General features: G+C 49.0%; 1 protein-coding gene across 1 annotated transcript in view; it reads left to right on the forward strand.

Annotated features, from left to right (window-relative positions):
• Positions 1 to 18,174, forward strand: part of PAPOLA (poly(A) polymerase alpha) — a 701,574-nt gene that overhangs the window by 506,388 nt on the left and 177,012 nt on the right. The window contains exon 18 of the mRNA XM_078660129.1: positions 16,962 to 17,059. Within this exon, the coding sequence (XP_078516255.1) occupies positions 16,962 to 17,059 (98 nt within the window). The remainder of the gene's footprint in view (positions 1 to 16,961; positions 17,060 to 18,174) is intronic.

An 18,174-nucleotide genomic window follows, 5' to 3' on the forward strand; every position in this document is an offset into this window, starting at 1 on the left:
GCAAAATGCCCAAGCTTCGTGTCCAGCTATCCACACCCGTTGTCCAGAGGCAATGCACTATGGATGAACTGGTCAGGGATATTTGCTTATGCTTTTCCGCCTCTCCCACTCATTCCATTATTGGTTCGGAAGCTCAGACAGCAGTCCTGACACTAATCCTAGTTGCTACCACATGGGCCCGTCAACCCTGGGTCACAACCCTGTTGGAGTTATCAGTAGTTCCTCACCAAAAACAACACCTTACTCCCAATCTCCTCACTCAGAATCGTGGTGGGATAAGGCACCCAGATCCCAGTCATCACAACCTTGCGACCTGGCACTTGAAATCTTAGTTTGGCTACCTCAATCTTTCCCCAGACTGCATGAATATCATCAAAGAGACTAAACGCCCTACTACATGAGCATGCTATGTAGCACAATGGAAGCTGTTTGTGATATACTGTAATAACAATCAAATCAATCCGCTGGATGATTCAATCAAAAACATAATTTGGTATCTGTTACATCTACAGCGTTACAATTTAGCGTACACATGCATACGCTTACATCTTGCGCCACTAGCCGCAAATCTGCAGAACAGACAACATCTGTTTCTTTTCAGAGTGCCTGCTATTAAAGCATCTATTGAAGGACTTGAGTCATTCCCCCAACACTTCCACCTGCTCCACTGTGGAACCTCAACATCGTCCTTACCAGACTCATGGGTCCACCTTTTGAGCCATTGCACAGATGTGAACTACAATTTCTCACTTGGAAGGTAGCTTTCCTCATAGCCATCACATCTCTGAGGAGAGTAGGTGAGCTTGAGGCACTAACCATAGAAGAACCATGTTTACAAATACACCAAAACAAAGTGGTTCTTAGGACTAACCCCAAATTCCTACCTAAAGTCATTTCTGCCTTTCATATCAACCAATCTGTTGATTTGCCTGTGTTCTTTCCTCAACCAGATTCCGTGGCAGAACGCGCTCTTCACACCCTAGGTGTGAAAAGAACATTACTATACTACATTGAAAGGACAAAACATTTCCATAAGACCAAGCAACTCCTTGTTGCTTTTGCTCCACCACATAAAGGCAATCCTATATCAAAACCCGGTATTGCACGGTAGATAGTCAAGCGCATTCAAACATGTTACATTAAAGCAAAACGCACATTGACAATTCCCTCTAGAGCGCACTCCACTCGCCAACTAGGGGCCTTATGGCATTTTTAGGAAACATACCCATCGATGATATCTGCAAAGCTGCAACATGGTCTACAACACATACATTCACAAAACACTATTGTGTAGATGTGTTAGCTAGACAGCAGGCTACTCTGGGCCACGCAGTTTTTCGTACACTATTTCAGACAGCTGCAACAGCTACAGGTTAGACATCGCTCTGGGAATTACTGCTAAATAGTTTATGCACAGCATGTGATCTACAACTCGCATGCCTCGATCAGAAAATGCTCCTTACCACAGGAAGCATCTGTTCTTGGCATGTAGAGCTGTAGATTCACATGCGACCACCCACCTTCCCATGGTACCTATACCTGTTGCAGTAAAATATTACTTAGATACAATTTATATGGACATCTATCTTTACTACTCTTACTAACTCCATTATCACCCTCTACGGCAAACAATCCAAAAATGGAGCCGATGCCCATGCGCACTATCACCGAAAGGAGGAGTCACCTACCTCGTGAATGAAAAGACTTCTTCAAACAAAAACAAAGTGCAAACATCAAGACCCAACACTAGAAGGCGAGCTGTGCACAGCATGTGAATCTACAGCTCTACATGCCAAGAACAGATGCATACTGTGGTAAGAAGTATTTTCCTTATCAATTCTTTACACCAGCTAAACCATTCTTATAGGAGTGTGGTGAATAGTAGTTGTGTTGACATTGTCTCTGGCCTCGCAGAGGCAACGTTAGGTGCAACCTGCAATGACCTCCTGACCAGGGCCCTGACATTTGTTTACAGATTAAACACTCTATAGATCGCATCTGAAAGAGACACGTTAGTATTAGATTCCTTACCTTAGAATATCCCCAGGCGTCAGACTGGATCCGGAAACTTTTGCGTAGCAGTACCCTTGCGCGTCGGTGGGCGTCGTCTGCGGCTCCGCGTCAGTCGTCGGCGCCGTGATGACGTCGTCGGAGTACTTAGACGCCGCCTCCGCGTGCTGACGTCAGTTCTTCTTTTTTCCGCGCCAGCAAGCGCAGATCTGGAAAAAGCAGTAACCCTAGTCACTTTTTGACTAACCTTTTTGATCCTATTTCGAGTCTCTCGACTCCGACACGGTGCCTTTAGGGATGCCCGGCTTCAAACCTTGTGACGATTGCGACCGGCTGATGTCGGTCACGGATCCTCACCGCGTCTGTTTGTCGTGTTTGGGCGTCGACCACGACGACAAGGCCTGCTCCGACTGCCGGGCCCTCTCTTCGAAAGCCAGGCGGGAGCGGTCCCGTAGGCGCCTCGAACTCCGGCAGTCAGCCCCGCGCCGTGAGAGGTCCCGATCCCATGGGAGGTCGAGGGACAGGTCGCGGCTCGGAGCCATCACAGCTCGGAGAGTAGGCCGCACTCCTCCGGGTCGAAGTCGTCGTCAGGTAAGAGGCACAAGAAGTCCAAGTGGCGTCATCGCTCCTCGGACTCCCCCCGACGCTCGCGCGATGCGGCCGGGGGTTCGGGTGACACCGCCCATGCGGCTCCGTCGGAGTCGCGGGTGCCGCGTGCAGCTCCACACCCTCCGGTCCCTGGGCTGAACGCGACGCCGTAGGAGGTCGAGCGCTTCCTCATGGCCATGAGGAAACTCTCTCCTCCGACGGGCTCCGCGGCGCCTTCGGGCCCAGCGGACCCGTCTGGGGGCCCTAGCGGGTCGGCGGCTCCAGCCCCGACGCCGTCGGGTGCTTTGGCCCCGACGCCTTCGGGCCCGGCGCCGCAGGTCCCCGTTATCCCGACACCGCCGGTGCCTTCGGGCCCGGCGCCGAGGGGTCCAGTCGTTCCGACGCCGCCGGCGCCTTCGGGCCCGGCGCCGCAGGATGCAGCTGGTCCTCCTTCGGGATCTGGTTAGTCGCCGGTGGATCTGACGACCTCCCCGGCATCGGACCCTCAGGTGTCGCCTCCGGCCCGGCCTCGGGCGGCGCCGTCCCCGGTTCCACCTTCGTTCCTGTTCCGGCGTCGGGACCGCCCCGATGGGCGCCGCTCCAGACGCCGGTTGGAGAGTTCTCTCTCTACGAGCAGGCCCCATTGGATGAGAACCCTGAATTTTAGGAGATGGGTGATGAAGAGGACTGGGAGGGGTCTGAGGACCCTCTGACCAGGGAGTGTCAGTCTCATGAGGACTGGACAGGAGACCTTGGGGGAGGCCAGTGGCCTGGACACCTCTCCAGACACTGGTTTTGTCTCCCCTCCTTCCGTAACTGCAAACACAACAATGATGGACAGAATGTGGATCAATGTCACACATTCACCCCAGTCCAAAGATCTGGGCCCAAATCCATCGTTTTTCCACTCCACACCACCCTGGGTTAGACAATGGCGATATGCAAATCAGCGCTGACCCTGTGCCCCATGGGAACAGTCCAGTCCGAACTACAAAAGCCATGTCCTTCCCAGAACGGAAACAAGCATCCGAGGACCGGCCCGGTTTCGAGGTAACACCTCTCTTCAGCCCGGCTAGCTTGATTCCAGTGGTGTGGAGTGCCTGGGACTCACGTCTGAGCATCCCCAGTACACTTAGAGCGGTAACTGCAAACACAACAATGATGGACAGAATGTGGATCAATGTCACACATTCACCCCAGTCCAAAGATCTGGGCCCAAATCCATCGTTTTTCCACTCCACACCACCCTGGGTTAGACAATGGCGATATGCAAATCAGCGTGGCATCGGAGGAGGGTGCAACTTATAGTGTGGTGCTGATGAGGGCTGCCAAGGCCTTGGGCCTTGAGCTCCCCGTCGCGGCCGTGAGGACTAACCTCCTCACTGAGGTCCTTAAACCGCAGTCAAGCTCGGCCGAGCCTCTGCTGCCTTTTAATGAGGCCTTGACCGACGTTCTGCTGGGCACTTGGTCCAAGCCCGCTACGGGTTCGCCCGTAGATAGGAACGTGGCCAGGCGCCACCGCCCAGCCCCGGGCGACCCATGTTTCCTGTCCTCCCACCCTACCCCCGAGAGCCTGGTCACCAGGCCTCCAATTCCCAGACCGCATTCCCGTCCGCACCCCCGGACCGGGAATCCAAGAGGTATGACCAGTATGGGGATCTTCTCATCTATTAGCCTCAGCCTGCGGTCTTCTAACACCGCCTGCCTCTTGGGACGTTACACCCACTCTGTGTGGGATAAGGTCGCGGAAGTGCTGCCAGAGTGTCCGTTGGAGGTACGGGCCAAACTCGGCCAAGCCCTTGTGGAGGGCCGGGATGCCGCCAAATATTCCATCCGGTGTGGGCTGGATACCACTGACTCGCTGGGTAGAGCGATGGCAACGACGGTGGCGGTCAGACGCCACGCCTGGCTGAGGTCCGCCAACTTCTCGGCAGATGTCCAGAGCACGCTTATGGACATGCCGTTCGATGGCCGTCGCCTCTTTGGCAGGTGGTCGGGGGCAGCGGCGAGGTCAGTCCACACCTTCCCCCGCAGCATCCGCCTCTAAACCCTCCTAGTCCGTGCTTTCAGGCCCATGTGACGCCAGTGGGAGGCAGGGTTCGCCATCACCACCTTCACTGGCGCACTGTCACGTCGGACAGGTGGGTGCTGCAAATCATCCGAAGGGGCTACTCCCTCCCCTTCGAGGCGACTCCTCCAGCCATGCCACCGCAGAACCACCGTGTATCGGGGGATCACTTGCGACTTCTGCAGGAGGAAGTTACGGCCCTCTTGGCCAAAGGGGCCATCGAGCGCGTTCCTGGGCCAGAAGTAGGGTGTGGTTGCTACTCCCACTACTTTCTGGTACCCAAGAAGGGCAAAGGGGGCCTACGCCCTATCTTGGACCTACGGAACGTCAACGGCTTCCTCCGGAAGGAGAAGTTCAAGATGCTGACACTGGCTCAGGTCCTGGCTGCCCTGGACCCGGGAGACTGGATGGTAGCGTTGGACTTGCAGGACGCTTATTTTCATATCCCCGTCCTGCCTGCCCACCGGCGCTACCTGCGGTTCATGGTGGGCCACGGGCACTTTCAGTTTACCGTGCTCCCCTTCGGCCTTACCAGCGCCCCACGGGTGTTCACGAAGGTGATGGCGGTGGTCGCAGCTCATCTGCGCAGGTTAGGGGTTTCAGTCTTCCCCTACCTCGACGACTGGTTGTTGAAGGCGGGCTCGCCCCAGACAGTCGTCAGCCACCTCTAGACGACGGCAGACCTCCTGCACCAGCTGAGGTTCTCCATCAATGTGCCGAAGTCACACCTGTGTCCCTCTCAGAAGCTCCTCTTCATCGGAGCGGTTCTGGACTCGGCGCGGTTTCGGGTTTATCCGCCCGAACAGCGGGTCCGGGATATTCAGGCTCTGATTCCCATCTTTCAGCCGTTATCCCGGGTTTCGGTCAGGTTGAAGCTGAGGCTTCTGGGGCTGATGGCCCCCTGCATCCTGCTGGCGCATCACGCCAGGTGGCGGATGCGGGCTCTGCAGTGGGACCTGAAGTTTCAGTGGGCCCAGCATCAGGGCAACCTCTCCGACCACGTCCTGATCTCGGAGGGCACTGCGAGACAGCTGCAGTGGTGGCTTACGGACCGCGATTGGGTCAGCGGCAGATCCCTCTCCCTTCCCCAACCGGAGCACGTAGTTGTGACTGACGCGTCCCTCCAGGGCTGGGGAGGCCACATGGTAGAGGCGGAGATCAGAGGCCTCTGGTCTCCGGCGGAGGCCCGGCTCCACATCAACCTGTTGGAGCTACGGGCGATTCGTCTAGCACTGAAGGCATTCCTCCCCTCTGTCCGGGGGAGTGTAGTGCAGGTGTTCACGGACAACACCACCGCCATGTGGTACTGCAACAAACAAGGCGGGGTGGGGTCGTGGATCCTTTGTCAAGAGGCTTCTCGCCTTTGGCAATGGCTGGAACGCCAGGGCGTGACCCTGGTGGCTCAACACCTGGCAGGTTCTCTGATGGATGCATGATGGATCACGAATGGCGTCTGAACTCGGACGTGGCGCAAGGCCTCTTTCAGCGATGGGGAGAGCCTTGGTTAGATCTATTCGCCACCGAAGAGAACGCGCAATGTCATCAGTTCTGCGCGTTGGAATTTCCAAGGCGGCACTCGCTCGGAGATGCTTTTCGTCGCGAGTGGAGTTGCGGTCTGTTGTACGCCTTTCCGCCTATACCACTTCTGCCCAGAGTGCTGAAGAAGATCAAGCGCGACCGGGCCCAAGTCATCCTTGTGGCTCCGGACTGGGCGAGAAGGTACTGGTATCCAGAGCTACTCAGTATGTCAGTCGATCCCCCGGTTCGTCTGCCTCTTCAGGAGGACCTTCTGTCGCAGCAGCAGGGGACGGTCCTCCACCCGAACCTGTCCAGTCTCCACCTCCATGCTTGGAGATTGAGCGGCGACAGTTGAGGCCATTTGACTTGCCTCCTGAAGTCTGTAACATCATTCTGGCAGCCAGGCGTCCCTCCACAAAGTCGGTATACGCCTGCAGGTGGAACAGATTTGTGGCATGGTGCACAACAAAGGCTGTGGATCCCCTTTCTGCCCCTCTTTCTGAGGTTCTTCTCTTCCTTTTTTCTCTTGCCCAGCAGGGCTCTGCTCTGGGCACTATCAAGGACTACCTTTCTGCCCTTTCAGCCTTTCTCAGGCTACCTGATCAGCCTTCTTTGTTCAAGTCCCCTATTGTTAACAGATTTCTTAAGGGCATCACTCACACGTTTCCTCCTGTTCCGTTTGTGATGCCTCAGTGGGACTTGAACCTGGTTCTTACATTTCTGATGTGCGCTCCCTTTGAGCCACTTCACAACTGTCCTCTTCGCCTTCTGACTTTGAAGATTGCTTTCCTGGTTGCCATCACCTCTGCCAGGAGAGTGAGTGAGCTCCAGGCTCTTTCTTGTACTCCACCTTTCCTTTCTGTCCATCCGGACAAAGTGGTGCTTCGTACCAAACCTTCTTTCCTGCCCAAGGTTGTCACGGCTTTCCACATCGGGCAGTCCATCACCTTGCCTACCTTCTTCCCGCCACCGCATCCCTCTAAAGAGGAAGAGCGGCTCCACCGTCTGGACCCAAAACGTGCGCTCTCATTCTATTTGGATCGCACACGCCAGTTGCGGGTGGATGACCAACTCTTTGTTGGTTACGTGGGCGCTAAGAAGGGGAAAGCAGTGCACAAGAGGACCATCTGCCGGTGGATCATCCTGTGTATCCAGGCATGCTACTCCTTGGCTAGGAAGGAGCCCCCGGTTGGACTGCGGGCTCATTCTACCTGAGCGACGGCGACCACCACTGCCCTGGGCAGGGGTGTGCCCTTGCAAGACATCTGTCAGGCTGCTACGTGGGCATCGCTGCACACGTTTGCGAGACACTACTGCCTGGACAGTCAAGTCCGGAGGGATGGCTTCTTTGGCCGTTCCGTCCTCCAGGACTTTCTGGTGTGATTATTGGTTCGCAGACCCACCACCGGGGTTGGTATTGCTGGGGTATCTATTCTAAGGTAAGGAATCTAATACTAACGTGTCTCTTTCAGATGCACAAGTTACTACTTGTGTAACAATATATCTGTAAGAGACATTAGTTAGTATTAGATTCCTTACCGACCCACCCATCCTCCCCGTTCTGCGAACCAATATCTAGGGTTAGGGTTGTCCCCTTCAGGGCCCTAGTTTCAATGGCGCCAGTGTTGGTTTTTAACATGGCTCTGCGTTTCTGGCGCGGAAAAGCTGTGTCTAAGAACTGACGTCAGCACGCGGAGGCGGCGTCTAAGTACTCGGACGACGTCATCACGGCGCCCACGACGCCGACGACGGACGCGGAGCCGCAGACGACTCCTACCGACGCGCAAGGGTACTGCTACGCAAAAGTTTCCGGATCCAGTCTGACGCCTGGGGATATTCTAAGGTAAGGAATCTAATACTAACTAATGTCTCTTACAGATATATCGTTACACAGAGTAACTTGTGCGTCTAGGCAACAAGGCGTTCTTTCAACCAACGGTCCCTGTCAATTACAGATGTTTTTGTCACTGAGATAGATGTGTGTGTGTGTGTGTGTGTGTGTGTGTGTGTGTGTGTGTGTGTGTGTGTGTGTGTGTGTGTGTGTGTGTGTGTGTGTGTGTGTGTGTGTGTGTGTGTGTGTGTGTGTGTGTGTGTGTGTGTGTGTGTGTGTGTGTGTGTGTGTGTGTGTGTGTGTGTGCGCGCACACACACAAATACACTATATCTTGGCATATCATGTTATCTAATGTTTATAATTCTTCTAAATTGCTCCTATACCCACAGGCATCTTTACACTAGCTGAGCTTCAGTTAATAGAACCAGATTAGAAGGCAACTACGTTTTCACAAATGTCCTAAATACCAAAGGGCTGGAGCTCTAGCCTTTACAAAGACATCTACTACCATTATTCCTTTGTACAAAGCCTACCAAGTATGCTTCACAACTGTCCGAGCTTTTCTAGGAGCCACATAGGCCACCGCAGCTAGGCGCAGCAGTTGATTTCCCCACCCAACATCCCACCACTCTGAACCTTTGGGTTTGTGTCCCCATCTGGGATTGTTGCAGTTTCCAGGCATGACCCTATTTTAGCAGCAAAAACAAAAAAAAGTTTATATTTGTAACTGTTCATCTTATACAGAAAAGACAATCTCACTAACACCTTCATGGACGAAACTTCCAAGAGTTTCATCCACTTCCTATCAAGGGACTGGTTGTGTCTTACATGACTATTGAGACCAAACGTGGAATTCTGCGCATGCTTTCCCATATTACAATATATTGGGTGAGAAGGTCTAAGAATAACATGGAACACATCCACAGTGACAGCGCTATTGCCACGAATACATGATCATGCCGACCCCAGTGAATTCACCGGCAGCTTTATTGGGTCTTCCTATCCTGAACATCTTCTTACCCAAGCGGGTGAACAGAGATTCCCAGCAACCTCGCCTATTTCTTACTAAATTCGGTCATTATAACCAACAAATATGGTCTACCATAACTGCACGTACAAATCTCGTGCCACAGTTCACCAATCGGACAGGATTTCCATCAACGGGCAGGCTCAGCAGTTCATGCGACAGGCAGTGCTAAAAGAAACATACTTTAACCTTCAACTGTACTCCAGTATCCCCGAACACTATTCGGTACTAAGACACGGCCAAATACCTTCACACCTTTTACTTCAAAGGTTGTCTTTATCCATAGGCTGGAACTTGCCCATTCCCAGTGATTAGGTCAAGTATCTGCTACCCTTACACTTCCAGTTGCAGTACAAGTCCTCTTACTTGCGATAATAATATCGTCAAACATAGGTTCAGCAGACAGCTCACAAATAGTTCCTCAGTCAGCTGCCGCTTACTTCCTATCCCCACTCTTCCAGTGTCCCCCATTGTCTCAAATTGTTCAACGAGAATGGGGCACATCCTACCCCTCAGATAGGTACTATCTCACTCATTCTTTATTGTCTAAGCAGTGCAGTCAATATGATATCTGCACTTACAGAACGTGCAGCCCCTCATTCTCTCACGTTCCAAACACTGCACGTATCTTCAATTTTCTGACATGATACACCAATTCAGTCTATTCGTCCCCCAAGATTATTCGACATCCTTACATCACCATAAATATGATTATAATGCTAGGGGTGGTCTCTGATCTCTCTAAAGGATGGGGGCAACAATCTTCAAAACTCGCACATTCATTGTAGATAGCATGGAAAGCAGTAATCTATACACATTAACAACTTGACAGTTAACATAACCTTCCTCGCCCAGCTCATTTTTTCTTCCTACATTGACACACTGTTCATACAAGTATAAACAGGCAATACTACCAGCTTGCATTCTAGTAACCAACAAAAATGTACTCGGTCAAGTACACTTTTTCAAAACATCAACAGCTGTGTAATCAGCTGACAATCCACTGAATATCTCTCACCCAAATATGTATCCGATGTAAGCAATACTTCTAGGACGCCCTCAGATCATACTGCACCTGCCAAGAGTGGAAACTGAATCAAACCGAACTTTACAAAATTTCTTTTTCACTTTTAAGGATAAAACCATCACAGAAACTCTTCTAACATAGGAGAATGACAAATACCAGTTTAATGCTTGTCCATGCACACTCCCAATCGTATGGGACTATTTTCTGATCATATGATCTGGGATGCATACATATCTTTTTTCCCTTTATACGTTCATGTTGTAGAGTCCCACCAGAGGGCATATGGACTACTCTTGCCACACCCTGTAGGCTCCCATGTGGCCAGTTATTTTTTGTTCTCCGAGCTACTCCTTCAACTGGAGCCCAGTCCTACTTTAGACCAGTCTTTTTCTCTTTCTATCGTGCTCTCTGCGCAAAGCTACTAAATTCCATCAGTCCAGAGTCGTTCACATTCCTCGGAACTGCAATAATCTCCTTTACAAGGCAAGAGCGGAAGTCACGACCAAAACGTCCCAATTTAAATTAAAGCAATTCTGCTTATAGAATTAACAGTGCTAACATAAGGAGATAAGGGACGAAACGCTGAAACTTTCCAGACACTCACCCCCAGTCACAGATCTGGGTTGAATCCATCATCAATCTTTAGCTCACTTTGCCACCCTAGTTCAGGCCCAGCTATATGCAAATCAGTCTTGACCCTGTTCCTCATGGGAACAGTCCAGCCCGAACTGCCAAGGCAAGTCTTCCCTGGACCGGAAACTAGCTTCCTGGGACTGGTTTCGGGGTAACACCCCTCATCAGCCAGGCTAGCTTGAACCCAGTGGCATAGTGAGCAAGGGACCCACGACTGGGCATACCCTGCCAACTTAGGGCAACAACAGTGTACCCTTTACACGTTGGACACATTACCGGAGTAAATTTTCCTTTATCTTCCATCTTTCGCTAGGTTGGCACCAGTGCATATGTCTGCTAACATTCACCTTGCAGCAATGTCTAGAGACTCTCTCTCTATTCTGCATCAGTAATCAACCACTCCATTAGGAGCTCTTTAATCCTTTTTTCTCCTGGACAACATCTTCCTTCACAATCACATCCAATATTGTACTTTCCCATTTTATGAAACTACCTTTTGAACCAGTTCAGAGTGTCCTTCTGACCTAAAAGGGGTAAGGTTGCATTACTGTGGGCTGTTGCTTCAGCTCACACGGTCTTTAAATACACTTTCACAATGCAGGAGTTTTCTATAGTGAATAGGCGTTTTTCAGAGCAAATTTTAATTTATTCCCAAATTTCCATCACATTTTGTTTCATTAGTGGAATTTTTTTTTTGGCCCTGACGTTCGTGTGCACCCCTATCGAGCATGTGCACAGCTGCTTGTTGCGTCTACTGACTTTCAAAACCATCTTCATTGCGACAACTTTGGATTGTCGTGTGCATGAGCACGAGGATCTCTCATGCAGTGGTCCTACCCCATCATTTTTCCAGACAAACTGATGTTGATGGGCAGGGCAACATATTGCCCTAAAGTCTTGATGCCTGTTCACGTTGGGCAATCCATCACCTTCCCAATATTCTTTGCTCTGCCTCACCCAAAGAAAAGGAGACTCAATTTACTGGACCCCTAAAGAGTCTTGAGCTTTTACATTAATCACACCAAAGACCATCAGGTGGATGATCAGCTTTCTTTGGGCGTCTCTCGGGCTGTGAATGGTAAGGTAGTGCAGAAAAGGACTCTGTTGAGATGGGTAGCCGTGCATTAAGATCTGCTACACATTGGCCAAGGAGCATCCTCCAGAAGGTCTTGGGCTCATTCATCCCGGGGCCTTGGCCGATACCACCATGATGTGCACACTGGTAACTTCAGGGTTCGTCCCTATGTGTGGCTCTGCTCCATCACTTCCGGGGTGGAACGAGGTCAACGTGGAGCCTCACAACGCCACCTTGCAATGTGCAAGAGCACTGCTGTGCAAACCTTAAGATCCAGTCTGACGCCTAAGGAATATTCTGAACGTGATTAATCTAAATTTGGAGTGTCCACCAGAAAGAGTGTTACCCAAGGTAAATAACTTGTTCTTCAAGATTAACGGAATGATCATGTTTCTGACTTAGGAAGCTCAGTTATGGAACTGCTTGTTGATGTTGTGGACCTTAAGGATGCTAGTGATACCACCCAAGCAGTACTTACATTTTAAAAATGTTTTTATTTACCATTCAGACATGAAAACATGTCTTAATCAATATAGGTGTGAAAGAGGTTGTCTCATGTGTTGCTAGGGTCCAAGATCATGCAGAAGTTGCTGGGCTACAAATAGGTGGTTAAGCCTTATACCACTGATGTCTTTTGGACTGACCTACTCTGGTTCTTAAAAATGAGCACCAGGTACAAACTATCAGTACTTGGCTCTTAGATTAGCGAGCTGAGAAGTCTAAGGCTTTTCAGGTAGGTTGTGTGGGGATGGAGACTGAGATCTCAACAAACACATAATAGAACGTAATGACGACTTTCCAGCCAAGTGCTGTAGCACTATCAAAAAAGGTAAGTACATAATGCAGCTCAAGTAGATTAAGGAGGCGATCACAGGGTTCTAACGAGGTGCATCAGGCAATGCAGTTGTGATCTAGAAGGAAAATGACCGGTGCCGGCTAACTGTGGGTAGTATGAGCCAGTGAAGGCCTGTCCCGAAGGACAGTCTCTTAATTTACAGCATTTAGAGCATTCCTTTCTCTCGGAGCTGCAGTTTGAGCAGCAGATGCCACGAGCATTAGCCAGGATGACTGCAGTCTCTTTCAGATGATGTCCCCTTATCCCAAGACTGGCTGTCAGCATTAGTCGACCTGGATCTCAATAGTTTCCCTGATTCCTTGCTGTGTCACCTCTTTGGTCACTAAAGAAATACTGGAAAACATTGAATAATTTTCACACTCTTCTAGTCCCTTTTCGAGACGGGCAATGTTGACTCCACTGTCACTATTTTAGAACCTGATTGAGGCGGTTTGCTCACATTGTGTTCCCTTCCTCTCCAGAGCAGACACTATTTGCCTATAGCAGTGAGCAAAGACTTGTGTCTCCAGGGAGAGCCCTTCAAAACATGAGCCCAATGAAGAGTGAAGTCCTTGTAACTCACTGGCATCAGTAGTTTGAAGTAGCACCCCTGGAAGAGAGTGCAAGCCCTGACAGAGTGGTACACACAGTACCACAATGGAGGCTGCTCCCCCTTCCCACACCCGCCATCTGTTTTAATGGGAGTGAACAGTAAGATAGGCTACTGGTGAAAGGTTATTGCTACATTTCTGTAGGGATCCCTGTCTCCATCTTTCCACCCCTCAATGTCTGGTGCTTCAGAAATACTTCAGGATTGTCAAAAATAACTTGGTCATCAGGGAGGTGGTTGCCTAGCTTCCATCTTGTTACAAGCTTTACTAGAGAAATACAACATGGATCCCACTAGTCTCTTAACCAACTCTTGCAAGCTTTTCAGATTCATAGCACCAGTCACCTAATACTCCTTTGCACATATACCATAAACTCAGGATGTCAGCAAAGAGCCCAGCCCTGGTACTATAGCAGAACTTTAAAGAGCAAGGCTGGTAGGCTTCTCGCTCGCTACCAGGGACAGGAACAAGGCCAGTCTAGTGCTAGATATTAAAAAACGGAATGCTTCCACAACTGCTGTGTCTATGAAACCAGTACATGGACAGTAGTCCGATGTAAAAAGGAAAGCAAGCTGGGTGTGCTCTTCCAGAAAACAGTCCCAACCTCGGTCTTCAGTACCTTTACTCATACAAGTCCTCAGCGCACCTGTGTGATTGTTTTGTGTTGAGCACTAAAAATCAAATATACCTTGAATAGTTGCACTAGGCAAGTCCTTCCAGAAGGAAAATGTACCTTTGTGTGTCCGCCTCCAATTGGGAGAAAAAAAATGTTATATCTCCCTTGCTCATTGCACCATCAGGATTCAAGCAAGCCGGGCCGAAGAAGGCTGTGATGCCAGAAACCAGTCCCCGGAAGCTTGTTTCCTTCCCAGTATAAGAATTGGCTTGGTAGTTTGGTTTGCCCTGTTCCCATCATGCACTGGGACAGGAACAGACTAATTTGCATATAGCCAGGTTCTGAGCTGGGATGGAGCAGTGAGCTAAAAAACGGTGATAGATTAAAACCATGATCTATTGACTTGGTAAGAGTATTCTGCATCATTCAGAGACTCTGTCCATCACCACCCCCCTTTTCCAAAATCGGTTTTATCCACACTATGTGTGGGAGGGTATACTCAGACGTGAGTCCCTTGCTCATTGCACCATCAGGATTCAAGCAAGCCGGGCCGAAGAAGGCTGTGATGCCAGAAACCGGTCCCCGGAAGCTTGTTTCCTTCCCAGTATAAGAATTGGCTTGGTAGTTTGGTTTGCCCTGTTCCCATCATGCACTGGGACAGGAACAGACTCATTTGCATATAGCCAGGTTCTGAGCAGGGATGGTACAGTGAGCTACGGTTTTATCCACACTATGTGTGGGAGGGTATACTCAGACGTGAGTCCCTTGCTCATTGCACCATCAGGATTCAAGCAAGCCGGGCCGAAGAAGGCTGTGATGCCAGAAACCGGTCCCCGGAAGCTTGTTTCCTTCCCAGTATAAGAATTGGCTTGGTAGTTTGGTTTGCCCTGTTCCCATCATGCACTGGGACAGGAACAGACTAATTTGCATATAGCCAGGTTCTGAGCTGGGATGGTGCAGTGAGCTAAAAAACGGTGATGGATTAAAACCATGATCTAGTGACTTGGTAAGAGTATTCTGCATCATTCAGAGACTCTGTCCATCACCACCCCCCTTTTCCAAAATCGGTTAAATCCACACTATGTGTGGGAGGGTATACTCAGACGTGAGTCCCTTGCTCATTGCACCATCAGGATTCAAGCAAGCCGGGCCGAAGAAGGCTGTGATGCCAGAAACCGGTCCCCGTAAGCTTGTTTCCTTCCCAGTATAAGAATTGGCTTGGTAGTTTGGTTTGCCCTGTTCCCATCATGCACTGGGACAGGAACAGACTAATTTGCATATAGCCAGGTTCTGAGCTGGGATAGTGCAGTGAGCTAAAAAACAGTGATGGATTAAAACCATGATCTATTGACTTGGTAAGAGTATTCTGCATCATTCAGAGACTCTGTCCATCACCACCCCCCTTTTCCAAAATCGGTTTTATCCACACTATGTGTGGAAGGGTATACTCAGACGTGAGTCCCTTGCTCATTGCACCATCAGGATTCAAGCAAGCCGGGCCGAAGAAGGCTGTGATGCCAGAAACCGGTCTCCGGAAGCTTGTTTCCTTCCCAGTATAAGAATTGGCTTGGTAGTTTGGTTTGCCCTGTTCCCATCATGCACTGGGACAGGAACAGACTAATTTGCATATAGCCAGGTTCTGAGCTGGGATGGTGCAGTGAGCTAAAAAACGGTGATGGATTAAAACCATGATCTATTGACTTGGTAAGAGTATTCTGCATCATTCAGAGACTCTGTCCATCACCACCCCCCTTTTCCAAAATCGGTTTTATCCACACTATGTGTGGGAGGGTATACTCAGACGTGAGTCCCTTGCTCATTGCACCATCAGGATTCAAGCAAGCCGGGCCGAAGAAGCCTGTGATGCCAGAAACCGGTCCCCGGAAGCTTGTTTCCTTCCCAGTATAAGAATTGGCTTGGTAGTTTGGTTTGCCCTGTTCCCATCATGCACTGGGACAGGAACAGACTAATTTGCATATAGCCAGGTTCTGAGCTGGGATGGTGCAGTGAGCTAAAAAACGGTGATGGATTAAAACCATGATCTATTGACTTGGTAAGAGTATTCTGCATCATTCAGAGACTCTGTCCATCACCACCCCCCTTTTCCAAAATCGGTTTTATCCACACTATGTGTGGGAGGGTATACTCAGACGTGAGTCCCTTGCTCATTGCACCATCAGGATTCAAGCAAGCCGGGCCGAAGAAGGCTGTGATGCCAGAAACCGGTCTCCGGAAGCTTGTTTCCTTCCCAGTATAAGAATTGGCTTGGTAGTTTGGTTTGCCCTGTTCCCATCATGCACTGGGACATGAACAGACTAATTTGCATATAGCCAGGTTCTGAGCTGGGATGGTGCAGTGAGCTAAAAAACGGTGATGGATTAAAACCATGATCTATTGACTTGGTAAGAGTATTCTGCATCATTCAGAGACTCTGTCCATCACCACCCCCATTTTCCAAAATCGATATCTTTCTGAATATCCATCTTTCACTGTACTTTACCTTATTTAATAATGACTGCATCCAACCTATGCCAAACTGTTGCTAGCTCTTCACAGCATTCATTCCATTCTGGTGTTGCGCCTGAGACTTTTGTCCATCGACACTGGTTGTAGAGTTTGCCATGCTATAAGCCATGAATGTTTTATGTGAAAATAAGATTGTAGGTCCCTATGACGGGTAGCAAGACTTTAGCCATCTTAGAGTCAGTTATTCAACCAGGGCTGATCCGTAAAAAATGTTCCTTGAGAGCTTTTGTGGATTCCACCTTCTGCATTTTATTTTTGACCTCTTTCCAGTAGCTTGTCTTGAGGTTGACATTTGGATTATTGTTAATGAATTCTTGTGAGTCTGACATTGACTTTTGAGGGAGTGGGTGTATTATTGCTCGATTAGTATAGCTTGGTCAGCACATTGCTGGAGAGAGAAATGAAAGAGGTCTGTGAAGTCTGGGCCAAGTGTGGTAAGTTATTTTCCTAGGCAAGCCACTGGGGAGTGATCCAACAATACCTTTCAGAATTTGTTTCACTGGCTGCTTCCACAGCGTGAACTAGTGAATGATTGGTGTGGTTGCATTCTAATGCTTATTGACTTCAATTGTTAATTCTCTACTTTTGTTTTAGTGGAAACAGTCCCGTGCCTGTTGTAATCACAGCACCCATGACCAATGTACAGGCTCCTGAAGTAACTTCAATCATCAATTCCAATGAAAACTCAGGGGGTAAGGAAACTAGCCTGGAATAATTAATATTTACGTGATGTTTAAAATACAGAAATATTCAAAATATCTTGCTAGAAACCTGTGGGTAATCAGGTCTATGCATTGTAATGATAGAGTGCTTCTAATTTCAGAGTATTAAATATGAAAATAATTATTGAAGCAATATAGAGAAAATCAGAATTGTCTCAGAAAGTTTCCAAGTTAGTGTAGTTTGGTAAAATGCTGCATTTTATGTTTATACAGTTGGATCTGCAACTAATTAACATATTTATGTGCACTGACCTGCCTTGTACTTCCCAAACTTTGCACTAGCCTTGTCTCATTTTTGCTTTGATTTTTTTAGCTGACTGGGAGATCTAGCATCTCTGATCAATTTCCAAGATTGTCTTCATGATTTTGGGATTACATACTTAATTTTTTTCTTTCTTTACATTTATTTGTTATGGGATGTCGGACTCTGCACATATTTTGCCCTTTCTTGAAAGTGTGGACTAACCTCTGTACTAATAATTGTTACTGAACTGGCTTCTGAAATGTATATAATGTTCACTTAGCTGCTTCTTTTGTAACATTGTTGTAACAGATGCATGCAAATGGCTACTGAAAACCAATTTTATATAGGAAGTACTCACGGTTGCCTTGGCGAACAGTAGTGTGAAAATGTCCCTGTTTTTCTCTGGTTTCTAAATGGTGTACACATCTTCTGTTCGATGCAACCCTCATCTGTTTTTTGTTTTTTTGGCTACTTAGAAACCTTATCTTTCTCTGCCTGGACATGTAGCTAGAGAACCTAGATCAGCTCCTTCATATTTCTTACTGCATTCCCACAATCCAACAGGCCATTTATAATGCATATACGCTAGTCTGAGGAATGTGTTTACTTTTGGAAACATTGCACTATGAACCTTAACCATTTCTTATCCAGGAGCAATATATGGCCAATTTGATAGACATCTAGCCGCAGATTCCTTAACTTAGAATATCCCCCAGGTGTCAGTCTGGATTCGGAAAATCTTCAGCAGTACCTCTGCGTGCCGGGGGACTGCGCTGCATGGCTCCCCTCTGATGTCGTCCACGGATATGACGTCAATGGAGCCATATAAGTCCCTTCAGGT

Source organism: Lissotriton helveticus, chromosome 9 (genome assembly GCF_964261635.1).
Source record: "Lissotriton helveticus chromosome 9, aLisHel1.1, whole genome shotgun sequence".
Lineage (NCBI taxonomy): Eukaryota > Metazoa > Chordata > Amphibia > Caudata > Salamandridae > Lissotriton > Lissotriton helveticus.